The sequence below is a fragment of the Melanotaenia boesemani genome, chromosome 6 (assembly GCF_017639745.1).
Source record: "Melanotaenia boesemani isolate fMelBoe1 chromosome 6, fMelBoe1.pri, whole genome shotgun sequence".
In the NCBI taxonomy this organism is placed as follows: Eukaryota; Metazoa; Chordata; class Actinopteri; order Atheriniformes; family Melanotaeniidae; genus Melanotaenia; species Melanotaenia boesemani.
This window is the reverse complement of record NC_055687.1, coordinates 473,800-501,727: the sequence shown is the minus strand read 5'-3', so window position 1 is coordinate 501,727 and position 27,928 is coordinate 473,800. Positions and strand designations below refer to the sequence as shown.

At 45.6% G+C, this 27,928-nt stretch overlaps 1 protein-coding gene across 1 annotated transcript; it reads right to left on the bottom strand.

Annotated features, from left to right (window-relative positions):
• On the bottom strand, positions 1 to 26,231 carry LOC121641291 (immunoglobulin superfamily DCC subclass member 3-like). Its single transcript, XM_041987357.1, has 15 exons — positions 26,134 to 26,231; positions 25,542 to 25,690; positions 20,933 to 21,238; positions 20,715 to 20,859; positions 18,484 to 18,614; positions 18,270 to 18,407; positions 18,028 to 18,186; positions 15,391 to 15,556; positions 11,806 to 12,056; positions 11,040 to 11,204; positions 3,519 to 3,707; positions 3,242 to 3,349; positions 3,042 to 3,165; positions 2,865 to 2,964; positions 1 to 430 (listed from the first exon to the last, which is right to left on the bottom strand). The coding sequence occupies exons 1-15, from the start codon at positions 26,229 to 26,231 to the stop codon at positions 350 to 352; spliced, it is 2,310 nt and encodes a 769-aa protein (XP_041843291.1). The 3' UTR covers positions 1 to 349.
• Positions 26,232 to 27,928: the final 1,697 nt, after the last annotated feature.

Below are 27,928 nucleotides of genomic sequence, written 5' to 3'. Positions count from 1 at the left end.
TCAGAGGACCGACAGACGACAGGTAATGTACCTGTCCTGGTGGTTAAATGGATCCTCTGAGAACTGGGTCTCTGGTCAGACCAGTGGAAGGCCTCATCTTTCAGGAAAGTCGGCACAGATGGTGACCAAATCAAAACAACACAAACTCAAGAAAAAAGCTTTTGGTTTCATCATCATCTCTCATTAAATCTCAACGTGGCTACAACCAAACACACCGGATCAGAAGACCTAAGTGTGTTTGGTTTACAAGGCTGTCCGGACAGGAGGAGGCGACCACAGGCTGGAGGTCAGGAGGAGGAGGAGTAAGAGGAGGAAGAGGGTAAGATGGGAAGGTGGTGCATGTGATGGTTTATCCAGTGCTTGTGCCGGGCTCCACGGGTGGAGTTGACTCAACCATGACCATCACCGGGGCAGGGGCGGAGTCACATCTCTGTGGGCGGAGCAAAGAAGAAGGTGCTGACTGTGACCGTGAGCAGGTGAAGGTTGTTTTACACACGTCAGGTTGAATCATCTCACTGAGGTTGTTTGAGATCACGTTATATCTTTCACTTCCTGTTTCACCTGTAAAACCTGTTTCCAGACCTCCCAGTAAAACATGTTTCCAGACCTCCCAGTAAAACCTGCTTCCAGACCTGGCTGCATGGTGGTGCATGTAGTCAATTCAGATGTAAAAACATTTGGTGGGAAGAGCGGTTGACATGGATCCCTACACCTGACGGACAGGTAGATTCCCACTACCAGTACAGGATGTGGACTCAATCAATCACGGACTTACTCTAAAACACTTTGGGTGATGTTTCTTTATAAAGGATGTGGAACCACAGCTGGAACCAGAGTTTCACCTTTTGTTTTAAGATATTTCTCACTTCTAATGTCAAGAAATGTTATTTCAGAGAGTGTATTTATTTTCTGGTAGATTATTCACTGGATCATGATCTCAATCTTCACGTTACCTGCTTGGTTGGTCTCGGTCTGACGACGTCGTGTGTTAGGTGAGGTCTCGGTCTGACAACGTCTCGCGTTAGGTGTGGGCTCGGTCTGACGACGTCGTGCGTTAGGTGTGATCTCGGTCTGATGACGTGTCGTGTTAGGTGAGGTCTCGGTCTGACGAGGTCTCGGGTTAGGTGAGGTCTTGGTCTGACGAGGTCTCAGGTTAGGTGAGGTCTTGGTCTGATGAAGACTTGCGTTAGGTGAGGTCTCGGTCTGATGATGTCGTGCGTTAGGTGTGGTCTCGGTCTGACGACGTGTCGTGCGTTAGGTGAGGTCTGGGTCTGACGATGTCGTGCATTAGGTGTGGTCTCGGTCTGACGACGTGTCGTGTTAGATGAGGTCTCGGTCTGACGAGGTCTCAGGTTAGGTGAGGTCTCGGTCTGACAATGTCTCGCGTTAGGTGAGGTCTTGGTCTGACGACGATGTGCATTAGGTGAGGTCTCGGTCTGACGATGTCTCGCGTTAGGTGAGGTCTTGGTCTGACGACGATGTGCATTAGGTGAGGTCTCGGTCTGACGATGTCTCGCGTTAGGTGTGGTCTTGGTCTGACGACGATGTGCGTTAGTTGAGGTCTGGGTCTGACGATGTCGTGCGTTAGGTGTGGTCTCGGTCTGACGACGTGTCGTGTTAGATGAGGTCTCGGTCTGACGAGGTCTCAGGTTAGGTGAGGTCTCGGTCTGACAACGTCTCGCGTTAGGTGTGGGCTCGGTCTGACGACGTCGTGCGTTAGGTGTGATCTCGGTCTGATGACGTGTCGTGTTAGGTGAGGTCTCGGTCTGACGAGGTCTCGGGTTAGGTGAGGTCTTGGTCTGACGAGGTCTCAGGTTAGGTGAGGTCTTGGTCTGACGAAGACTTGCGTTAGGTGAGGTCTTGGTCTGACAACGATGTGCGTTAGGTGAGGTCTCGGTCTGACGATGTCGTGCGTTAGGTGAGGTCTCGGTCTGACGACGTGTCGTGCGTTAGGTGAGGTCTGGGTCTGACGATGTCGTGCGTTAGGTGTGGTCTCGGTCTGACGACGTGTCGTGTTAGATGAGGTCTCGGTCTGACGAGGTCTCAGGTTAGGTGAGGTCTCGGTCTGACGATGTCTCGCTTTAGGTGTGGGCTCGGTCTGACGACGTCGTGCGTTAGGTGTGATCTCGGTCTGATGACGTGTCGTGTTAGGTGAGGTCTCGGTCTGACGAGGTCTCGGGTTAGGTGAGGTCTTGGTCTGACGAGGTCTCAGGTTAGGTGAGGTCTTGGTCTGACGAAGACTTGCGTTAGGTGAGGTCTTGGTCTGACAACGATGTGCGTTAGGTGAGGTCTGGGTCTGACGATGTCGTGCGTTAGGTGTGGTCTCGGTCTGACGACGTGTCATGTTAGATGAGGTCTCGGTCTGACGAGGTCTCAGGTTAGGTGAGGTCTCGGTCTGACGATGTCTCGCGTTAGGTGTGGTCTTGGTCTGACGACTATGTCACTATGACTATATCACGTCAGAGACTAGCATGTTCTGAAGTTAGGACCGAAGCATTGAACAGTTCTTTACTTGCAGTCAAACATTTTAGAGAAAGTAAAATTAAGTTAACCTGGAAAAGTTCTAGTACATTTTAGGTTCATTCTGACATCATTAAACAAGCCTAGAATCCCTAACACCTTATGAGTAGTGTCTGTTCACACACACACACACACATACACACACATTTATACATAGACATAGATACATACACATATACGTGTGTGTTTGCACACACATATACACAGATACACGCCCATACATAAGGGGCTGAAGGGACGTGTCCTGAAATTAAGGGACACGGTTGGGGATGATTCTGTATGAAGGTGGATAACAGATGCAGGGTGAGGGCGTGGTCAGCCCTGTGGCCAGGTGTGTGTGCTACCTGACTCAGCTCCATGCTCTCAGTTGTATGACCTTTAGGACTTCTGACACCATTAAGAGTAGGCGGAGCCTCCCAACTCACCACCTTCCTGCAGAAAACTCTGAAAACAGAACAGAATGAGGATGATGAAGGTGATGAAGCACAGGCGTAGTGATGGGGATGAAGGTGATATCTCACCTGTGTCTGTATGCCAGGAGGATGAAGAGGAGGCAGCACAGGATACAGGCGAGGCCGCTGTGAACGCCAACCAGCAGAATGGACATTGACTTGTCGGTCTGGTTGCAATTACAGCTCCGCCCACCTAACAGAGACAAATGTGGCAGGTCAGACCGGACACACAGGTGATACAGGTGATACAGGTGAGTTGAGGCTCCTACCTGCAGCAGAGTCTCTGCCCTCGGACAGAGACACTAGGCGATGGGTAGACGGGCCGTCTCCATTTCCGTTGAATGCCACCAGCTGGATCTCATAAACTGCTGCCGGCTCTGCAGGAGGAAACACACACTTCCTGGTTATCTTCTTCATCGTGGTGCTTTAATTGGTTGGACTGCAGGTAACCCCACATCACTAACAGTTTAACCAATCAGACAGCATCTCGTTTTGTCAGTCTTCCTGGACTCACACCTGGACCAGGTGAGGTGGACTCATACTCACCCAAGTGGGAGATGGTGTGAGTATTGATGTGTCCCGGGAGGATTTGCTGCCCCTGAATGTCTGGGTTGGAGACCCCGTGGTACTGCAGTCTGAAGCCCTCCAGCTTCCCGGGTTTACTGGGCAGCTCCCAGTACACCTGCATGGCAGTCCGGTTCAGGACTTTGGTGAAGAAACTGGGCGGATTGGGAACTGTGGGACAGATAGAGACAACATCAGTGACGTGTTTCAGAAGCAGGTTCACCTGCTGTCACATGACCAGTTGTGTAGTCTACGTGATACGCAGGTACATGCCATATAGCCACTAGAAAAGGTCCTAAATTTCCGTATAACCACTAAAAATATGCAAAGACACGCATCAACATGGTTTTGTGACACAACCTTCACTTTCTCGGTTATAATTAGCCACGAAGCCGAATTCCGTTCAATGTGACGTTGAGCCGACGCAGAGGGAAAGCAGCATAAGTTGAAAGTTCTTTGTTTGTTTGGCCGTCTGTCCTGATCCTGACCTGCGCGCCTATCAGCTGATGCCTGGTTGCTAGACAACCGCGAAATAAAGAGTAGCGGATGAGAAGAAGAAGAAGGAGAAGCTGCAGCAGAAAAACAAGACAATTTTTTACTAACAAGCAGTTAATGGAGAGGGAACGCGGAGAAAAAAAACCTGAAAAGAAAACAGCAGCTGGTGCTGTTCCCACTGTTGATTCAAGGAAGCCTGATGACCGCGAAGAGGCTGCCGCAGCTTCTCCTGATGGGCGGGGGGGACTGACGCTGTTGTCTAGCCTGGTGTGTTAGCAGGTGATTGGCCCATTAAATGATATAAAACTAGCTAACTAAACTAAACTGGTGGCTTCATGGAAGTTAAGGGAGGTACTGCTGTTCTCTCTCTCTCTCTCTCTCTGTGTGTGTGTGTGTGTGTGTGTGTGTGTGTGTGTGTGTGTGTGTGTGTGTGTGTGTGTGTGTGTGTGTGTGTGTGTGTGTGTGTGTGTGCGTGCTCGTAGAAGAGACTTCAACCTGGCCGGCCTTGTGGAGTGAGAGTCAGGTAGGGGAATTTAAAAACAAGCATCCTTGGTTAGAGTGAAGAAATGGAAAGTTAAGTAAATGTTGGAAATTTTAAGGTAGAAAACTAGTAGAAACTATTTAAATGTACAAAGTTAAGTTAACGTTATATTTGAATGTTATTATAGTTCAATAAAATTAAGAAAACCCATAGTCATCTTAAATGTCCATTAATAAGGACACCTTGTACACCATCTAATAAATAACTTACGTGTGTTGTGTGTAGTTGTCTCATTATTCAAGCTATTCCAAGAGTGGAATGTTTGACTCTTTATTTTTTCATGAATTTTTATTTATTGAAAATGGATTTGTCTTGTTCTGTCAGTGGCTGTTCAGTGGTTAATTAAAGTGCAGCTGTTAATCAATTCATATCAAACTTCATCTATAAAGCGTTTTTCTTGCCAAAGGCAACACAAAGTGTTTTACACGATGATAAAAATATATGTATATTAAAGTAAAACAAGCCTTCACACACTATATGACAATTTAAAAACACACCATCATTGTCTTTCACAGTCACACAGACGTCCACATACATACACAAACAGAGCCGTCCCCCCTCCCTACATTATACACAAACAAGAACTCCACACTTTCTGTTTCTTAGTACAAAATTAATAAAAGTAATAAACATCTGGCTTGACATCACTGTGAGGAAACATTATCTTGGGGATCCGATCACACCAAGAGCCAGCCCACCCATTTCCACAGAGACCACCACAGCAACTACCCAGATCAGGACAGACCAGAGTCCACATCACAGCTGTAGGACGGCGGTGCAGGACCCCAAGCCACTGGGACCAGGGCGATCACCATGGCAACAACCCCCAGTCCAAGCAGGCAAAGCTGCTCGTTATGAGGAAAGGAATGGCTGTTATACATCTTGTGTTTACATTTAGATAACACAGAATAACACAGTCTTTCATGATCTCAGTTATGTGTGGATGCAAACTTTATTAATTATTGTGGAGCTCATTAACAAAGTGTACGTTTAGGAGCAGTTGCTGCTTTGAGTGCTGTGGGGCAGATGTTACACCAGGACATGATGTATGAGGGTGAGGGGGGGATCAGAGTATACCCAGTAGAATAAACTAGACTACACCACTGCACATGATCCTCTGAGACATCCTGAAACCAACCCACGACCCAGTTTAAACAGAACCTCCAAGTCCAGAACTCAGAGGTTGACCACAAAGCTGTTTCCTTCTTTGCTGCCGTGCGGACGCTTCCTGCTCTGCTCTCCTTTCTGCTTGCATTTTTCTTCTTTTTTTCTTCTTTTTTCTTATCTTTACCGGCAAGAAATTTAGGAACAAGGACTCCTGGTCACTTATAAATCACTGGAACGAATATATTTTTGATAAATTTAGTTGATTTCCATCGGAGAACTAGTGGAATGATGTCTCCTAACCCTGCAGTATCAGTGAGCTGCACTGAGTGTGAGCAACTTTCTTTGAGGATAACACAGCTGGAGAAGAGGATTGAAACACTGCAAGACATTCGTGTGAATGAAGAATTTATTGACTCTGTAGTAGCTTCTGTACATGCTACTGAGTTGTCAAATGGATTGAGTCACATCTTCATACGCGAAGGCATGTCGAATGTGGAGCCTCCCGCTACAGACCTGGCTGATACACTTCCCTGGATGTGTTCAAATGACATTGGAATAGCTGGAAAATCCCAAACCGGACCATCAGACTGATCTCTCCTTCTGGAACACTGTTGGTGCCAGACCAAAGTCATCAACCCCAGCCAGAACCTGCTCTGATGTTGTTCGTCGCAGAGGTAAATCCAACAGGAAATTTAAAGCTCCAGCACTCACTCCACCACCTGAAGTCTCACTGCATAATAAATATGATGTGTTGAGTCATATTAAAATGAATGATGATGAATGTAATGCAAGGATATATCAAAATTACAGAAATATCCCTAAAACTCAGCCCAGGGCTAACCAGACCAGGAGGAGAGGCCAAAATCCCACAAACAGGAGGACTAGAGAAGCTATCGGCGCCTCCACACAAAAACAAATAGACACAATTCTGATTGGGGACTCTATAACAGCATGTGAGGATGGCAAAGACGGAAAATTTAACACTTTTTGATACATCAGTCAGGGAACTGACAGAGATCTTTAGACCATTCTGTCTTCACATCCAGATGGTATGAAGATTATTGTCCACACAGGGTCTTTTGATAGTCTGAGGAGGAAAATTGGCTCTGAGATCCTTAAAAAAGACTTTTCTCTGCTGTTGGAGAGACTGTGTCAGTTGGGAGCACCATGTTTACATTTCAGGACCCATTCCTACAGCGGGTAAAGGAATTGAACTTTTCAGTAGACTTCTTGGCCTGAACACATGGTTATCAAACGCATGTATCACCCATGGGATAAAGTTCATTGATAACTTCAATATCTTTTGGAACTGTAAGGAGCGATTCAGACCTGATGGTCTGCATCCAAATCTAACTGGATGCAGATTACTTGGTGCACACTTGCGTCATGCTGTTGGGACGGCAAACCCAAACATGAGTGTACAGATAAGAGCGAAGGACACAGCAGAGAAGCGATCAACTCCCAGCTCTCCCCCCTCACCAGACCCTCTTCTCCACATCACCCAAGGTCTTAAAAGGATGTCTCTATCCAGGTCTGAACCCCAGCGACCACCATCTACCAAGAAATACAGGGCTCCCCCTCCTCATCCTCCTCTTAGATCATCTGTCCTGACCGAGCAGGGCATGGGAGGAGGTTCCCAGAGCAGCAGAATTCACAACAAAGATAACATGCCATGATGCGTTCAGGGTCCTTGCTGTAGTTTTGCTACTACTGACAGCTGTTCTGAGATCAAGCCTGGACCCAGTAGGATTCCTGTGTTAGTAAAATAAGGAATCGAACACGGTCAGCTTGTGGGGTGAATCGATCTAATCTGTTAACTGTACCTTGTATAACTCAGAATACAACAGAGACCAGAGTAAACTTCATAAAACTAGCTGTACTTAATGTTAGATCTCTGTCCAACAAGTCACTGTTAGTTAATGACTTCATCATTTCTCACAGTTTAGATTTTCTTTTTCTGACAGAAACATGGTAACAGAAGACACAAGTGCTACAGTTCTTAATGAAACAGCACCCCCTCATTTTAGTTTCATGAATAAATGTCGAAACGGGAGGAAAGGGGGAGGAGAAGCTGCCTTATTTAAAGATTCATTCCAGTGTAAAGAAATGTCATTTGGTGATTTTACTTCTTTTGAATATCTTAGTTTTATTTTAAGGGGCATTCCTAAAATCCTATTTCTAATCATCTACAGACGTCCAGGACACTGTGTAAATTTTATTGATGAATTTTCTGAATTATTGTCGGTTATCTCTACTGATTTTAACCATTTCATCTTAACTGGGGATTTTAACATTCACATAGATAACATGACGGATGGTAATGTCAAGGAATTTTCTTCCGTATTGGATGTTTGGTTTGTGGCAACATGTAAAACAACCGACCCACATTCGAGGTCACATTCTGGACCTGGTTATTTCAGGGTGTTGATATTTCTTCTGTTGTGGTCACTGACTTGGCCTTGTCTGACCATTTTTGTATTTTGTTTGATTTACTGATCACTCAGAATGTTCAACCAACCTGCTTCTCCGTTAGGAAGAGGTACATTAATGAAAGAACAAGTGCTAAGTTTGTGGAGGCCATAGCTATGTTACCAACAACCAGTGCAGAGTCAGTTGATGGACTCCTGGATCATTTCAATCTGAAAGTCTTGAATGTAATGGATGCTGTTGCACCGATAAGAATCAAGAGCAACTTGAGCAAACAGAAAACACCATGGAGAAACACCACTGTGGTTACCAGCCTAAAAAGAGAATGCAGAAAAACTGAGCGGAAATGGCGGAAAAATAAACTTCAAATTTACTATGAGCTGTACAAACAAAGCCTGCGTAACTATAACAATGAGTTGTGCAAGGCCAGAGAGCTGCATTTATCTGGAATGATTAACAGGAATGTCAACAATTCTCGCACTCTGTTTGCTATGATTGAAAAACTTACAAATCCTCCTAAACAGATAAGCCCAGAGCTCCTTTCCACTGAGAAATGCCAAAAAATTAAAACAATTAGGCAAAATATTAATTCCACACAGTCAAACAAGAAAATTAGTCTGTGTCTAAAACCCGGAAATAATTCTGATGTCATGTCACAATTTAAAATGGTGAATTTAAAAGTCCTACAAGAAACAGTTTGGCATTTGAAATCAACAACATGCACTCTGGACATGATACCATCCGACTTTTTAAAAACAGTTTTTACCTCAGTAGAAAGTGATCTCCTACTGATAGTTAACAGCTCGCTGGCATCAGGCATTTTTCCCAAGTCACTAAAGATCGCTGCTATTAAGCCTCCTAAAGAAAAGGACTCTAGACGCCTCTATAATGAACAACTATAGACCTGTCTCTAACCTCTCTTTTATTTCCAAGATTATTGAAAAAGTTGTATTTCACCAGCTTCATGACTTTTTAAATGAAAGTGGAAATCTTGATAAATTTCAGTCCGGCTTCCGACCTCATCACAGCACTGAAACAGCTCTGGTCAAAGTGTTAAATGACATTAGGTTGAATACCGATTCTGGTCAAGTATCAGTCCTGGTTCTGTTGGATCTCAGTGCTGCGTTTGATACTGTAGATCACAGAATCCTGTTGCACAGGCTGGAAAACTGGGTTGGACTTTCTGGAGCGGTCCTTAACTGGTTCAGGTCCTATTTAGAAGGCCGGAGTTATTTTGTTACGATCGGCAGCTATGAATCCGAGCGAGTGGCCATGACTTGTGGAGTCCCCCAGGGGTCAGTCCTTGGACCTCTTCTGTTCAACTTGTATATGCTCCCTTTGGGTCAAATATTACAGAACTATAGCATTAGTTATCAAAGTTATGCAGATGATACACAACTTTATGTGTCTCTGTCACCAGATGACTGCAGTCCAATAGACTTAATGTGTCAGTGTCTGGAGCAAATAAACACCTGGATGAGGGAGAATTTCCTACAATTAAATGAAGACAAAACTGAGATTATTCTGTTTGGTAGCAAAGAGAAGAGGGTCAGCATTGGCAAACACCTGGAGACTCGGGCTCTTAAAATTACCAACCAAGTTCGTAACCTGGGAGTGTTCATAGACTCAGATCTGACTTTCAGCAGCCATATCAAAGCTGTCACTAAGACAGCTTTTTACCAGCTCAGAAACATCAACAGAATTAAAAGTTTAGTCTCCCAGAAAGACCAAGAGAAACTCATCCATGCATTCATCTCCAGTAGACTGGATTACTGTAATGGTCTTTTAACAGGACTTCCTAAAAAGAGCATTAAACATCTGCAGCTCATCCAGAACGCTGCTGCTAGAGTTTTAACCAGGACTAAGAGATCTGAACACATCACACCAGTTTTAAAATCTTTACACTGGCTTCCAGTCAGTCACAGAATAGATTTTAAAACCCTTCTGCTTGTTTACAAATCCCAGAATGGTTTAGGCCCAGAATACATCTGTGATATGTTCAGAGAATATAAACCTAGCAGAGCTCTTAGATCCAAAGACTCTGGTCAACTAGTCCAGGCCAGAGTCCAGACTAAACATGGAGAAGCAGCATTTAGCTGTTATGCTGCAAACAAATGGAACAAACTGCCAGTGGAGATTAAACTTTCCCCAAATGTAGACATTTTTAAATCCAGGTTAAAAACATTTCTTTTCTCATGAGTCTATGCATGAAATCTGCACGGAAACTTTTTTAACTCATCTTGCTTTTAATCATTTTAATGTAATTTATTATTTTATTGTGATTATGTGTTGATTATGTGTTGATGCCTTTTACTATTCTAAATGTAATGTCTTTGTTTTATGTAAAGCACTTTGAATTGTCCTGTACATGAAATGTGCTATACAAATAAACTGCCAAAACTGCCACTGATGTGGAACATGTTTACTCTGGATGTGAACTGTTGAGGTCTGGGAAGGTTCTGGTCCTGATGTTGGCCCAACCCAGGTGGGGGTTCTGTTCTGACACAAATGTGTTTTTTTTTAGCTACTGAATAAATGTGGACATTTGTCTGCCAACAGAAAGATGGTTCTGGTTCTGGTTCTGGTTCTTGGTCTGGGGCTTGACCTTGGTCCTGATCGGCTCCACAATGAGCTGATCTTGTTTATTGATTATTGTTTGGTCAGCTTCAGTCTCAGCAGAAATTCCTTCCACTCCATCACTCCAAGGAGAAACACCATCACTTTCCAGCTGATTTCTGAACAGGTGTGTTCTTACCATATATGGTCAATGAGGGCGTGTCTGTAAATGTTCGGGAATGTTCCTGAACATGTAAGATTCATCAACAGATCATCGACCTGTTCATTGTTGATTGAAACTTATTTATTGTTGACATCTTTTTGTTTCATTTAAAAGATTTAGTCTCAGGTGAGTGGACAGTGTGCAGGTGACGTACCGCCCCCCAGCGTGGTGGCCGTGATGCTGCTGGACTGCTGGCTGCCTCCCTGGGCGGAGTAGGCCTTCAGGTAGATGGAGTAGGTGGTGGCGGTTTCCAGGTTGTTGAAGTCATGACTGAAGGTGATTTTACTGACAGCCTCCTGCAGCTCAGCGCTGTCTGGTTCTGAGGACACCACGGGAAGCAGGACACAGGTGTGACACGGGAAGCAGGACACAGGTGAGACACGGGAAGCAGGACACAGGTGTGACACGGGAAGCAGGACACAGGTGAGACACCGGAAGCAGGACACAGGTGTGACACGGGAAGCAGGACACAGGTGAGACACGGGAAGCAGGACACAGGTGAGACACGGGAAGCAGGACACAGGTGAGACATGGGAAGCAGGACACAGGTGTGACACGGGAAGCAGGACACAGGTGAGACACGGGAAGCAGGACACAGGTGTGACATGGGAAGCAGGACACAGGTGTGACACGGGAAGCAGGACACAGGTGAGACACGGGAAGCAGGACACAGGTGTGACACGGGAAGCAGGACACAGGTGAGACACGGGAAGCAGGACACAGGTGTGACACAGGTGAGACCACAACTACAGACACCAACCAGCCTCCACCAATCAGAGTTGTTCTTCTCTGGTTGGATGGAAGCTGTTCCCAGGTGAGTTCATGTGTATTGCATCAGACCTGAACCCAGAATGATCATTAGTAGAGAACTGGATCAGAACCGGTCTCAGAGACAGTCGGACCTCCTCAGGTCTCCTTACCTCCTAGCCGTCTGATGTGCAGGACATATCCAATGATCTGCTGGCTGACATGCTCCTCAGGCTGGTCCCAGGCCACCTGCAGGCTGCCGGAGCTCAGGGCCGTGGCGTGGAGCCCGGTGGGGGCCTCAGGCAGCTCGGACCCCTGGCTGATAGCGAGGCGAGCGCTTGCCTGGTTGGTACCGGCGCTGTTCTCAGCGATGCACTGATAGATGGCTTCGTCCTCAGGGGTTATACGGGTGATGGCAAGGGTCCTGGAGGAGAGAAAGGGAGGGGTTCAGTTCTTGCAGGAACTGGATTTTCAACACAGTCCTGGGGCCTCATTTCTAAAGCTTGCGTATGTCCAGTAACCGGCGTATGCCACTTCTAGTCAGATTATAAAAATCAAACTTGGCGGGCCAATATTCCTGCCTCCACAGTGACTCTGACTCTGCTGTATGCACAAAATAAGAATAGCAGAAGAAACCTTTACTAGTCCCTCAGAAGGGAAAATTGCTTTGTTGCAGCCGTACAGGTGCAGGAAGCAGAAGCACACAGGTGATATAAACAAGAACACCCAATAAGTAATAACATGTCCACTATCTGGTCTGAAGGTGAGTATGTACAGGATATAAGCATGTACATAAAAATGTATATAAACATGTACAAAAGCATGTATATAAACATGTACGTAAACATGTATATAAACATGTACGTAAACATGTATATAAACATGTATATAAGCATGTACAAAAACATGTATATAAACATGTACGTAAACATGTATATAAACATGTACAAAAACATGTATATAAACATGTACGTAAACATGTATATAAACATGTATATAAACATGTACGTAAACATGTATATAAACATGTACAAAAACATGTATATAAACATGTACGTAAACATGTATGTAAACATGTACAAAAACATGTATATAAACATGTACAAAAGCATGTATATAAACATGTACAAAAACATGTATATAAACATGTACATAAACATGTATATAAACATGTACAAAAACATGTATGTAAACATGTATATAAACATGTATGTAAACATGTATATAAACATGTACAAAAACATGTATATAAACATGTACGTAAACATGTATATAAACATGTACAAAAACATGTATATAAACATGTACGTAAACATGTATATAAACATGTACAAAAACATGTATGTAAACATGTATATAAACATGTACGTAAACATGTATATAAACATGTACAAAAACATGTATATAAACATGTACGTAAACATGTATATAAACATGTACAAAAACATGTATATAAACATGTACGTAAACATGTATATAAACATGTATATAAACATGTACGTAAACATGTATATAAACATGTACAAAAACATGTATATAAACATGTACGTAAACATGTATGTAAACATGTATATAAACATGTACAAAAACATGTATATAAACATGTACAAAAGCATGTATATAAACATGTACGTAAACATGTATATAAACATGTACGTAAACATGTATATAAACATGTACGTAAACATGTATATAAACATGTACAAAAACATGTATATAAACATGTACGTAAACATGTATATAAACATGTACAAAAACATGTATATAAACATGTACGTAAACATGTATATAAACATGTACAAAAACATGTATGTAAACATGTATATAAACATGTACGTAAACATGTATATAAACATGTACAAAAACATGTATATAAACATGTACGTAAACATGTATATAAACATGTACAAAAACATGTATATAAACATGTACGTAAACATGTACATAAACATGTATATAAACATGTACGTAAACATGTATATAAACATGTACAAAAACATGTATATAAACATGTACGTAAACATGTATGTAAACATGTATATAAACATGTACAAAAACATGTATATAAACATGTACAAAAGCATGTATATAAACATGTACGTAAACATGTATATAAACATGTACGTAAACATGTATATAAACATGTACGTAAACATGTATATAAACATGTACAAAACATGTATATAAACATGTACGTAAACATGTATATAAACATGTATATAAACATGTACGTAAACATGTATATAAACATGTATATAAACATGTACGTAAACATGTGTATAAAAATGTACATAAAAATGTACATAAACATGTGCCAGGCTGGCAGGCAAACTGAAGTGGATCCATGGAGGGTCCCACCATGGAGCGGAGTTGTTCCAGGATCAGTCTCTCCAGTGTCTTCATCAGATGGGACGTGAGAGCCACCGTCCTGAAAATGCTGAGTTCTCTGGCGTGAGACTATTCTGTTCTATTTTACAGTCATTTAGCAGACGCTTTTATCCAAAGCAACTTACATTTGAGAGTAAGAACAACACAAGCATGAAGACGTCTTTGGCACTGGTACCACACAGATCTTCCAGAGCCGTGGTTTTCAGACAGGAGGTTTTTCAGAGCTGTGCTACAGCTGGTGACCTTCTACCTCCACCACTGAGAGCCTGCTGACCTATGCCGCCAGGGTGCAGCGCTCCAGCTGCACTGAGGCTGACAGGAAGAGGTTGCAGAAGGCGGTAAACACTGGTTACTGCACAGACCCGCATACTACCTCAGACTGATGTAATGACACCAACTAGGTGTAATAACACCAACTAGATGTAATAACACCAACTAGATATAATAACACCAACTAGGTGTAATAACACCAACTACATGTAATGACACCAACTAAATGTAATAACACCAACTAGATATAATAACACCAACTAGATGTAATAACACCAACTAGGTGTAATAATACCAACTCACACGTGCAATCTATTCATTTTGAGTCTTGAGTGCTTTTTATAGCTGCTATTTATATTGTCTTCTTTATTTACCCTTTAAAAAAATGTTACTAAAATGTGTGCACTTTTACGGATCTGCTTTTAAATCTCATTGTACTCTGTATAATGACAATAAAGGCTTTCTATTCTATTCACCTTGATCCTCCTCAGCTTCTTTCTCACCTGGGCTGATGTAAGAGGGGTGGGCAGGGGGCCCCGTGCTGTGGGGGCAGTCCAGGTGTTCAGGTGTTTGAACACAGTTGCATGGGGGGAGGAGTAGGTGCTTGATCAAACCTATTTAAATACATATTCAGATCTTTGACCCAATTCAGGTCCCCTCTGCCTGTGAGTGGAGCATTTTGAAGCCTAAGATATTTTTCAGGTTTCTCCACACCCCACTGATGTTCTGCTGCTGCAGCTGCTCCTCAATCTTCCTTTTGTAACTGGCCTCCCCCTCTCTGATCTTTCTCCTCAGCTCCTCCTTGCTCCTTCACCAGCACCAACTTCAGAGTTGCTTCTGATTTAAAAAGGAAAAAGGAAAAAGGTGTGGAACGTGCGCATGCTTCCATAAATCTGGACATTTTTGTGTTTTCCCTACATTCGCCACCTGTAGTCAGTTTTAGAAATGAGGCCCCTGGTACTGCAGGAACTGGACCTTTAACACAGTCCTGTTCCAACAGGATACAGACTTTAAACTCAGTCTTGGCCTTGTAGGACCTGGACCCGATCCTAGTCCTAAAGGAACAGACCCGTAACCCATTCCCTGGTTGGCTGTCTTACGTGTTTCCGTTGGCGAGCTTGACATTGCCGCTGGGGTTGAGCAGTTTGCCATTTTTCAGCCAGATGAGGTGCGGCTCTGGGACGCCGGTAGCTGTGCAGCTGAAGACGGCGCTGCCCCCTGCTGATCTGGAGACGGACTGAGGCCACTGGACAAACTCTGGAGGTGCTGCAGACCAGAGGAGAAGGGCAGAACTTAGAGGAAAGTTTCACTGTAATGGTCCCCTGTTCCACCTGAAGGGGGCACTGCAGGATCTGACTTACTTCATTCAAAGACCTGAACACAAAATCTTTATGTTATCATTAACTTCTTTATCACAGACCCCCCTGTACAAACGGTAGCATGAGATCCTGGAGCTCAGCAGATGTTATCAGACACCAGGAAGCAGCAATGCTAACATGATGGGAGAAAGTCAGCTAAAAGACTCCACCAAGCATCGGCATATAAACTAAACCCAAACAGTTATATGGGAATGTAAGAAAACCACGAGAACAGCTCTGCCCACTTCAGAGCTTCTGCTAATTTCTCCACTTCAAGCAAACCACACAGACAAGCAGTGAAAGCACAGACTGCTGGTTCCAGAGACGTCTGCCTCATCACGCTGGGAGCGAGCTACTCATTCCTAGGATCACTTTACTCATTCCTAGGTGAACTGGGCTGCCATCCTCTGGTTTCCACTGAAAGTATTGTGGTTTTCCACTGTGTTCCAGGTGAATTTATTCTGACACAGTAACACATATGTTTATTCTTCTGTAGTAATGTGACATGTCTCGATTTTCTGTAGAGATCACAATTATTTATACAAGATTTGAGATTGAAAGTGTTTGTCATCTGCCCGGTAAGGAAACAAATTTCCCTGAACAATGAAATTCTTACTTTGCCGTCAGCACTGAATCCCATAAAAGATTATAAAACAGAAGAAAAACAACCTAAATTTATACATTTAAAGAGTTCTGAAGTTATAGAGATACAGGGCTTGTAGTTTATAATATACTTTGTTCATTTTAGGTAGGTCATTCAAGGAAAAAGAGGCTTCGTGTAGAAGAGGTTCACTCATCTTCAGCGTCATCTTTACATCTGTGTTTCTAATGAGCAGAAGAACTCAGGACTGAATCAACTAACTTCCACGTTCATCCATCAGAGGGCAGCAGACTGAGAACTGAACACCAGCAGAACCAGCAGCACCATCTTCTTCAGCTGAAGCAAACCATCAGAACAGCAGGAAGTTGGTGTGGATGTGGTTTTAGCTTAACTATCTCCAGACCAGCGACCTGTCTGGATAAGAACCAGTAACTGCAGAGCAGTCACATGATACCACCAATATGAGAAAGTCTTCATCTTCATCATCATCACTACTATCATTCCAACAGCTACTCTGGATGTTTCTGTCTACAACATGTCGTTTAGACACCGAAACGCTGGTGGAAGGCGGATTATTGCTGATATGGGCTCAATATGGAGACCTGAGAACTGGTTTCCTCCCAGCAGGAGGTCTGGAGGTGGAGATCATCAAGAAGACATGAGATGATACACCCAGTGGCACCAGAACCTAGCTCATCCGGACCCAGTGGTTGATCTGGACCCAGGGGCAACAGAACCTGGCTCATCCGGACCCAGGTAAAGCAGAACCTCTCAGTAAAGCTCTGGTTCTGTTCGTCTCATCGTCAGCTTGTGAACTTGAACTTGTTTGTGTTGAAGCGCCACTTGACCTCTGTCCCCCACACAGACAGGCAGGTGCTGTCTCGCCTGCCTCCACCCCCATCTCCACAGCAACAGAGAGAGTCAGCAAACACATCTCCATCTCCTCACATAACCTTCTGAAGCTCCGCCCCTTCACTATAAATGCAAAGAAGGGGCAGGGTCATAGGTCATGGGGCAGGATGGGGAGGGGGGGCCATTTGTTAGTGTGTTTAGATCTCATGTTGGAGAGCTCTGAATGAGACCTGCCCTCCACCAATCAGCTTCATTCTCATCTCTCCAATCTGCTGCTTTAAATCGATCAATAATAAATATTAGTTCCAAGTTTCTCTGACAGCTGATATGGGGTGTTCATGAGGACATGGACCCCATGGAGGATGGAAGAGGGTGGTTATGATGATGTCATTGTCTGTGGTGTGAAAACGTGGAGACAGACGGAGAGAATAAAGTCCTCATTGTGGAGTGGAGCTGTTCTCATGCTAATCCACATTCTGATGACACACAATGAGCTACATGACCTCAGACTCCCCATCCATCCCAACCCCCCCTTCCCACCCTGAACTCTGACGGGGATGCAGCTGAGCGCACCAGGCGAGCGAAACAAACACACCAACAAACCATAAGATCTGATCAGCGATGGCAGACCAACATGATGACTTCAAGTTCATCAGACAGATGAACGTCAGAGGACTTCCTGAAAACCAGCTGATGTTAGTTACCATGGAAACAAACTTGTCGGAACCTTCAGTTATCAGATGAATGATGGTGATAATGATGAAGACAAAGATGATGAAGATGATGATGATAACATTCATTGTACCAAATTAAAATCCTAAATTTGTCATGAGCACATCTGGACCCTCGGGACCAGAACTAAGGACCAGATCTGGATCCTCTGACCCAGAACCTGGCCCAGTTGCATTTCAGGGGATGATCTGTACCTTGGACTACGAGCCGTCCCAGCGCTGTTCTTCTGGACCTGCTTCCGGGTCGGTTTGCAGAACAAACGTAAACTCCTGAATGCTGCAGTGTGGCGTCAGAGATCATCAGGTTCCCGGTTCCCAGAACCTGGACTCCCTCCACTCCAATGGACCGCCCGTCTGAGGAATCAGAACAAATCATTAGCACAGGAAGTCTGGTTTTGGACTGGCCAATATGGTCTGAGGGTTCTGTGTGACATTACCGAGGCGACTCCAGGACACAATGGGGCGGGGGTTTCCCGTGGCGATGCATTCCAAGATGGCCGTCTGGTGGATGTTGATGGTGAGGTTTTGGGGACCTGACAGGATGACAGGCTCCTTGTAGATCCTGGATCCTGCAGCTGGACCAGAACCGGAAAAACCCATTAGAACAGAACCACCAAAACTGGGCTAACTTTGCCCTGAATCCGGTCTTACCGGTGACAGCAAGCTGGGCCTCGTGGCTGTAACGGGTGTTGGCGATGTTGGAGGCGACACAGCGGAACCAACCACCATCAGCTTGCCGGACGCCGTTGATCTGCAGTACGCCATTAGGCAGCAGAGTGTACCTAGATGTAACATGGACCACACCTTAACACACCTTAAATTGTGTTTCAGAAGATACGGAGCAAATTCACATCATCGCTTAGTCCGATTTTTATCTGAAACCACAAAAAATATTAACAATTCCATATAAAATATGAGACATTTTAAAAACACCTCCTAGCAATTTGGTAATAAGTAGCTTACCAAATATTCAGTTAAAGATTCAAACACTGTGACCAACAAATCAGGACCAGGACAGAGAACCAGGACAGAGGACAAGGACAGAGGACCAGGACAGAAAATCAGACCAGAGAACCAGAGCAGAGGACCAGGACAGAGAACCAGGACAAAGGACAAGGACAGAAAATCAGACCAGAGAACAAGGGCCGAGAACAAGAGCAGAGAACCAGAGCACAGAACAAGGACAGAGAACCAGGACAGAGGACCAGGACAGAAAACCAAAGCGGAAAACCTGAGCAGAGGACCAGGACAGAGGACCAGAGCAGAGAACCAGGACAGAGGACAAGGACAGAGGACCAGGACAGAAAATCAGACCAGAGAACCAGAGCAGAGGATCAGGACAGAGAACCAGGGCCGAGAACAAGAGCAGAGAACCAGAGCACAGAACAAGGACAGAGAACCAGGACAGAGGACCAGGACAGAAAACCAAAGCGGAAAACCTGAGCAGAGGACCAGGACAGAGGACAAGGACAGAGGATCAGGACAGACTTTGTAAGAGGACAAATTCCAGTTTATTAATTCAATATGTGACCCATGCTGAAGCAGAGCAACAATAAAAACCAGATTCTTTTCCTCGACTATTTTCAGACTGAATTAATCCGGCTGCAGATGATGCTCCAGAGGAAGAGGAGGAGACGGACACATGCACCTGTGGTTGCTATGGTTACTATCTTGCTAGGTCTCATTGATCCTTGCTGCGTGACACCTGTTCCTTTCTTCAGTTCTCATTGGACCGCTTCCTAATGGTCCAGGTATCGGTCTGCTGCTGCTGGACTGAAGCTGGTTCATGGAGAACTCCTCATGGTCTTTAAGTCATGGCGGGATTTGGTGATTACATGCACAGATTAAACATACAAACACAACTTGAAAAAATCTTGGGACAAAAGATTTTCCATGTAAAAAAGCCCTGATTCTAGTTCTGATCATTTAGTAAAAGTATAAATGATGGCGTCAGCATGCAGGCTGAGGAATGAGGTTTTAGGGACACCAGAGGCTTTTTATTTGAGTCCCAGTATCCTAAGACAGACCATATTAATACAAATGTCTCAGCAGCCTTTCCTGCTGTTAACATCAGTGGACTGCCTCAGCACACCTTAGCACGCATCAGCATGCCTTAGCACGCATCAGCATGCCTTAGCACGCGTCAGCACACCTCAGCATGCCTTAACACGCCTTAGCACGCATCAGCACACCTCATCATGCCTTAACACGCCTTAGCACGCGTCAGCACACCTCATCATGCCTTAACATGCCTTAACCCGCCTCAGCACACATCAGCGCGCCTTAGCACACCTCAGCACGCCTTAGCATGCATCAGCATGCCTTAGCACGCATCAGCATGCCTTAGCACGCTATACCACGCCTTAAGATGCATCAGCATGCCTTAGCAAGCCTTAGGATGCATCAGCACGCCTTAGGATGTATCAGCACGCTTTAGCACGCCTTACCACGCCTTAGCACGCCTTAGGATGCATCAGCACGCCTTAGCACGCCTTAGGATGCATCAGCACGCTTTAGCACGCATCAGCACTCCTTACCACGCCTTAGCACGCCTTAGGATGCATCAGCACGCCTTAGCACGCCTTAGGATGCATCAGCACACCTTACCATGCCTCAGCATGCAACAGCACGCCTTACCACGCCTCAGCATGCATCAGCACACCTTCCCATGCCTTAGGATGCATCAGCAAGCCTTAGGATGCATCAGCACACCTTAGCATGCCTCAGCATGCATCAGGACGCCTTACCAAGCCTTAGGATGCATCAGCACGCTTTAGCACACATCAGCACGCCTTAGCACGCCTTATGACCAGTTTGTCTGCCATCTGGTTGGACAAACTGTTTCAAAGTTTCATGATGACATCACTTCCTGTCAGACTCACCTGGGGTCGGCAGTGCTCAGGGGGCGGCGGTCCTTCTGCCAGGTGATGCTTGCCTCTGGGATCCCGTTCACCTGACAGCTGAGTCTGGCCACGCCCCCTTCATCAACCACCAGAGACTGGGGGTGAGACAGGAACTTGGGGAGGGCTGGGTGGGAAAGGAGGTGGGATCAGTATGTGTTTCACCTGTCTGAGTGTGCATGTGTGTGTGCATGACTCACATGCCACCTGGACGCGGGCCTTGCGGCTGATCAGCCTCCCGTAGCGGTTCTCAGCAGAGCAGTCGTACTCGCCGCCGTCCGTCTCGTTGCTCTCGCGTCTCTTGGAGAAGTTTCTGATGAGCAGAGAACCATTGCTTAGCAACGCTGCCCTGATGCCGGTCTCCACGGGAACAGCGTTACGTCTCCAGGTGATAGTGATAGGTCCCTCCCCCTCCACCTGGCAATCCAGCATCAGGGGGCGGTCCCTGACTGCGATGACATCACTGGGCTCCATTAGGAAGGCGAGTTCTGAGTCTCCATGCACATCTGGAGGGGTAGAGGGGTAGAGATTATTGATCACCCGGTTTATTGATGAGCCAGTTTGTTGATAGTTTATTGATAGTCTAGTTTATATTTTCTGGGAGATGTACAGCTCTGATTTAATGGTAACCACGTCACAGTCGCCTCTATTTTTAATGATTTTTAGTCCATGAGGAAGGAAACGGATTGGTCATCCACGCTGATGAAGGGATTCAGTCTGGTCACAGCCAATGACAATCGGGACAAATTACCAGCTGAAACAGCTGGCTGAAGCTCCTCAAAAGTTTGTTATTGTTTTGATGTTGACTTGTTGGTATTTTGCAGCAGGACATCAGATTCATTTGGTCTGCACCCACATTAGGATGGCAGGCAGCGTAAACACAGAGCAGCAGAGCCAATCAGAGGGATGCACCGAGGTAATAATTTGGTTTTATAAGCATCTTCACATGCTTAAGCAAAAAATCTCATCTTCAAGAAAGCTCCCTGGTGTTTAACACAGGGTAACTGTGGATTCACAACTGTCCCCACTTTTCGAGCCCCACACCATTAATGTTCAGCCAGTGGAGAAGGTGGAGTCTTTTAGATATTTGGGGACTGAAATGGATTCAGACCTGAGCTTCCATCTATAAGACCGCTCAGAAGCATTTCTACCTGCTGAGGAAGCTCACGTCTTGCAATATAAGCAAGGACTCTGGTTTTGTTGTAGAAATCACTCAGAATTCAGAAAACCCTTCAACATGGCATCCTGACACAACTCACTCACCACTAAACATAAAACCAAAGCCAGCCGGGATAATTAGACAGGCCAGCAAAATGATGGGATCCTCCAAACCGCACTCAGAGACCTCCACAGTGAGGCAGCTACCTGGACAGCCCTGGAAACGGGCTTTGGTTTATCTGACTGGTGACAGAAGTCCATCTCAAACCAGTTTATGAGCTAATGTCTTAATGAGCTGGGAAAACAACAGAAACAGGATGACGTGGACCAGTTACGGATACTCCGGATGAAGACGGAGATGATGATGGTGATGAAGATGATGGACACGTCAGGTTCATTGCAGTTCACAGAAAAGGGAAACAGATCAAACCAATATTCAGGTCACGCCTGCAGCCAGAACTCAGGGAGAAAAACCAGAAAACCATACAAACAGGAACTGGACCAGCAGCATGGTCCTGGTTCTGGTCCTGGTTTATATTACTTTTCCAGCCTATGGCTCTGATTCACCTCCTACCTTCAAAGTCTCCTGGTAGGAGTGTATTGATCTGATTGTGTGTGAAGCTATACTTGAACTCTGCTGTAATTTGACTGACAGCTCTATTAAAGATCCCTCCCCCTCAAACACTCAGGCTAAATAAGTGTGCAAACAGATGGGTAGGGGGTTCAGGTGACCTCTGACCTGAGTCTCTGCTGCTGGGACGCAGATTTATGGCCCATTAAAGACGCAGCAGACAATGTCGGATGATGAGACATGAGAGACTCTGCCTCTCTGAAATGCTCCTTTTATACCCAGCCACGTTACTGACCTGTTGCTAGGTAACCTGCCAGGTACTTTTCCAGACGTGTTGCTGCATCAGATTCAGTTTCAGCTCATATTTTCATCACATGGTGAAACTTCTCTGATATGTTGCTGATCTGCTGCTGGGAGTAAACGATGAGGAGATTCAGCTTCTACTTTTACACAAAGAACTAACTTTTATGGAGTTGAGGTTGTAAAATCCAGACGGACGGACAATAAACTGAAGCTGAAACGTCCCACTGAGCTTGAACTCATCCTATTTTCAGAAAGGAACAGCATTCACTGTCAGTAAACACATCGTCTCTTTTAAACTTGACCTCTGTTGAGGTGACTTTCCCAGACCCCCCCCACCATTCAGACCCTGATATCAGCCCCCCCCCAAGCTCAATCCCATCCCAGTCCTTCAGTTCTGGTCCCAGCTGGTCTTTCACAGGATGCCGTGGGAGGAGAAAAGCGGACATGTATCAGCAGGACTCCCTGTGACGTCTGGACCCCCAAACCCCCCCATCAAATAAATCCTCCCCAGACCTCCAGGACCCTCCCTCATCTTCTTCACCAGCTAAAGCATGAATGAAAACAATACAGACAACAAAAGTGGATCCAGACACAACAACCCCCAACAAATCTCAGAAAACACAGAAACCACAAAACACACCAAACCCTGCAGCTGTCCGACCCCCAGACCCCCAGATCCTGGAGCCCGGACCATCAGCTGCTCGACTTCTGTTTCTTCTAATAAACATTCATCAAGTTGAAGTTCAGAGAAACAAAAGAGTCTGGATCTGATCGGTCTATTGCTTCCTTCAGAACCAGGACTTCAGCAGCACCAGATTCACTTTTACCTTCTACTGAGACTGGGTCTGGGTCTGAGCTCAGGTCCCAGAACAAGTCTGAGGCTGAACCACAGCTGGTTCCTACAGAGCCCAAACTGACCCACACTCAGGACCCAGCTGACCAAACAAAAGCAGGTCCAAATCAGACTGGTCCAAAACCACCCACTGGACCCAAGACTCACTAGAGCTGATCCAGACCACCAGGATAAGTTCTAGTGAGGAACTGGTTCTGACTGTGAGTCACAGCTGGGCCAGGAGCTAATAGGAATCTCAGATGACCTATTGGTTCTCCTCGTCTTTGCCAAGCAGTTCAACCAAGTCTGCAGAAGTCTGAGTGAGACTGCATGGTCTGATTTCTGGTTCAGGTCCATTTCAGTCCTGATTCTACTGATTAAACTGGTCATGTAGACAGGAACTTTTAGTGGTTCTTTCAGTGATCAATAAGCCAATCAGCCATCATTCTTGGTCCTGGTTCTGATAGAGGTTTTCCTTCTTGGTCCTGGTTCTGATGGAGGTTTTCCTTCCTGATCCTGGTTCTGATGGAGGTTTTCCTTCTTGGTCCTGGTCCTGATGGAAGTTTTTCTTCCTGGTCTTGGTTCTGATGGAGGTTTTCCTTCCTGGTCCTGGTTCTAATGGAGGTTTTCTCTCCTGGTTCTGGTTCTGATGGAGGTTTTCCTTCCTGGTCCTGGTTCTGATGGAGGTTTTCTCTCCTGGTTCTGGTTCTGATGGAGGTTTTAGGTTTATATGAACACTGTTATTAGAAACTGGACAGATGTGGATCGAATGATGGATCTGTTCTAACAGGATTAAGGTTGGACTACAATGAATTAGATTGAATTGAACTCCTGGACCTGGTTTAGATTTGTGGTCTGGTTTGGACAGACTTTTGAAGCTTCTCAGAGACTCCAGAAGCAGTTTTCTGTTTCATTGCGACTTGGGGGTGTTCTGGATTCGGTTCCGTTGGGTCCTGAGTGAAGCAGAGACGTCCAGAGAGGGCCAATGGTTCTGAAACTCTTCTTCTGTGGTTCTGTGTTGGGGGTTGATCAGCTGATCTGTGTGCCTGCTACCTCCCATCTGGAAGGTGGGGGAGGTGTATGGGGAGAGGGTCATGGGTTAAGGGGGGGTGGGGGTGTTGGGGGCACCAGGAACAGACAGACACCCCCCCCCCCCCCCCCCCCCACCCCCCACTCCAAATCCCTGAACCCTCCTAACAGACAGGGCCCCTCAGGGCCAGAACCTCACCCCCACCACCATGACCATGAACTTCACGCTGTCACTGTGACAATGACTACCCCCCCCCCCCCCATTCAGACCCCACAGCCAGTCCTTCAGATCTGAAACCTGAGGACCAGACGGATGCCGCTCCTAACAGCCCCCCACCTAATCAATCAGCTGATCAGAGTCAGTAAAACATGATGCATCATCCGGCTGGAAGAAGCAGAACACTGGATATAACAATACTCACTAGAAACACACACCTGAACAGCTGAACAGCTGAACACCCGAACAGCGAACAGCTGAACAGCTGAACAGCAAACAGCTGAACACCTGAACACCTGAACAGCTGAACAGCGAACAGCTGAACAGCTGAACACCTGAACACCTGAACAGCTGAACAGCGAACAGCTGAACACCTGAACAGCTGAACACCTGAACAGCTGAGGATGGAGAGCATAAACAAAAAGCTGGAGCTGTGGACAAACAGAAGGAAAGAGGAGCGACATCATCTCCAGCTGAAACTTTAAAGGAAAAGATGAAGAACTGAATCAGACCTGAGACGAAGAGTCCGTGCAGCATCATCATCATCATCCAGCTCCACATCTTCATCCTGGTCCAGATTAAATCCAAAACATCAGAGATGGAAACATCCAGCAGGTCCACAGAACTCTCTTTTTCTTTCCTTTCTTTCTTTCTGCTTCTTCTGCAGGAACACAAAGATGCTGCTCAGACTCTGAAGACCTGATTCAAACTGATCAACATTGACACACGGAGGGGGAGGAGTCTCTGAAATGGGGGCGGGGCTAAAGGGACTGCAGGGGCTAAAGGGACTGCAGGGGCCGAGAGGCTGGGGGTGTGGAGGGGTCACAGCTGAGGTCAGAGAGGAGCTGCTGGAGAGGAAGAGGAGAGAGGCATGAGGAAGAGGAGGAGAGGAGATGAAGATGAAAAAGAGAAGGGGATAAAGAGGTGGATGATGAAGCAATGATGAGAAGTAAACAGTTACAGAGGAAGACTTCCAACTGTGTGAGCTTTGCTTTGCTAAATGTCACATTTTTGGCTGGAAAACATTTTAATCAATGATTTTATAACAAAACACAAAGTTAATGTCCAGTTTTTACCAGAAAGCGGGTCAGACAGAGAAAATGATGCTTGTTCTTGTAGAAGCGACTCCTCCAGACTTCAGCTCTGTGGGTGGAGCTAGATCACATCAGAAAGGTGGAGGAGGGGCCGTTTGCTTTAATGACTCCCTCCAACGCAGCAAGTATCTTAGAAAAACTTTGTGTCTCTCCAGATGACCTCCCCTCTCGCGTGGAGGTCCTTGACGTATACAGACCATCTAAACACTGAGCAGCGTTTCTGATGACGTTGTGAACTGCTGTCAGTAATCTGTGGACTGACGGTGTCGTTATTGTTGGTGGTTCCAACATTCATGCTGAGAACCCGGAGGACGGAGGGACCAGAGAATGGTGTTCTTGATAACTTTAGTCTAACTCAGCATGTGGACCAGAGGACCCTGTCTGGATCTGGTCGTCTCTAAAGATCTGAATGTTTCCAGGTTGTGGTGGTGGACGTTGTTCAGTCTGATCATTCCTGGGTTTTCTTTGAGATGCTGTTATTGTCAACAAAAAGCCCAAACAGAGGTTATCATAAAACGATATATTGGTGAAAATCCCACTGAAATGTTTCTACCAGCTTTCTCTCCACTGGTCCTCTGGTCAATGCCGTAATATAGGGAGCTGCAGTAATCTATGCGGGACATGATGAGCAGGTGAATAGCTTTTTCAAGGTCATGCTTGGGCAGGTACGGCTATAACTTGCTGAGCAGGATTTTTGGCATGGGTTCGACAAAAAGAGGACAGCGGACTGAGAACACTAACTGCACCATTTAGAAGCTCCGAATTTCCAAAAACCACAATGACAGTTTTTTCCTTATTTAAGTGGAAGAAATTTAAATCCATCCAGGCTTTTAGATATATACATACATACAAACAGCTGAGAAGGTTGGTCAGAGAATCCCCCTGTGGTTTTAAGGGGATATAGATCTGAACATCATCAGCAAAGCAATGGTAGGCAATATTGTGCTCCTGAAAAATAGACCCCAAGGGCAGCATATACAGGGAAAAAAGCAATGGACCCAAAATGGACCCCTGTGGGACCCCATAACTGAGAGGGGCTGCAGCTGAGGAAAACTCCTCTAGATGAACACAAAACGACTGGTCGGACAAGTAAGACCGAAACCAGCGCAGAACAGTTCCTCTAATACCGACACACTGCTCTAAGGTCAAGGTCAGGAGGATTTGGTGGTCCACCGTGTCAAAGGCTGCGGTCAGGTCTAAGAGAATCAAAACCGCAGGACTTCCAGAGTCAGTAACTAAAAACAGGTCATTAAAAACTCTTAAAAGTGCAGTTTCAGTACTGTGGAGAGACTTAAGACCAGACTGGAATTTTTCTAAAACTTTACTAAAATCTAAGTGAGCCTGTAATTAAATAAATAAAAAAAAGGTCATTTAGAAATCGGCCTGTTGTTAGTCAGAACTGAGGGATCTAAGTTAGGGTTCTTTAAAAGAGGCTGCACAAGAGCATGCTTAAAGGCAGCAGGAACAGCCTGAAAACAGGCAGGAATTAATCAGGGACAAGATAACAGGGCCGATGGAGCTAAAAGTACTTTTAATTAGCGCAGGGTGACAGCTATCGAGGGGGCAAAAAGAAGATTTCAAGTGAAAAACCACATCTAAGAGTTCAGAAAGTGACACCTGCTCAAACTGCTCAAAAGCAGATAAGCACTCTGACAAGACAGCAGGATCTAACCCAGATGGAGGGGACGGAGACCGTTGAGAATCTAAACCAGAGGGAGGGGACGGAGACCGGTGAGACTGCAGGATCTAACCCAGAGGGAGGGGACGGAGACCGACGAGACTGCAGGATCTAACCCAGAGGGAGGGGACGGAGACCGGCGAGACTGCAGGATCTAACCCAGAGGGAGGGGACGGAGACCGGCGAGAATCTAAACCAGAGGGAGGGGACGGAGACCGGCAAGGATCTAACCCAGAGGGAGGGGACAGAGACCGGCAAGACTGCAGGATCTAACCCCGAGGGAGGGGATAAAGACCTGATAGCAGCAATCTTGC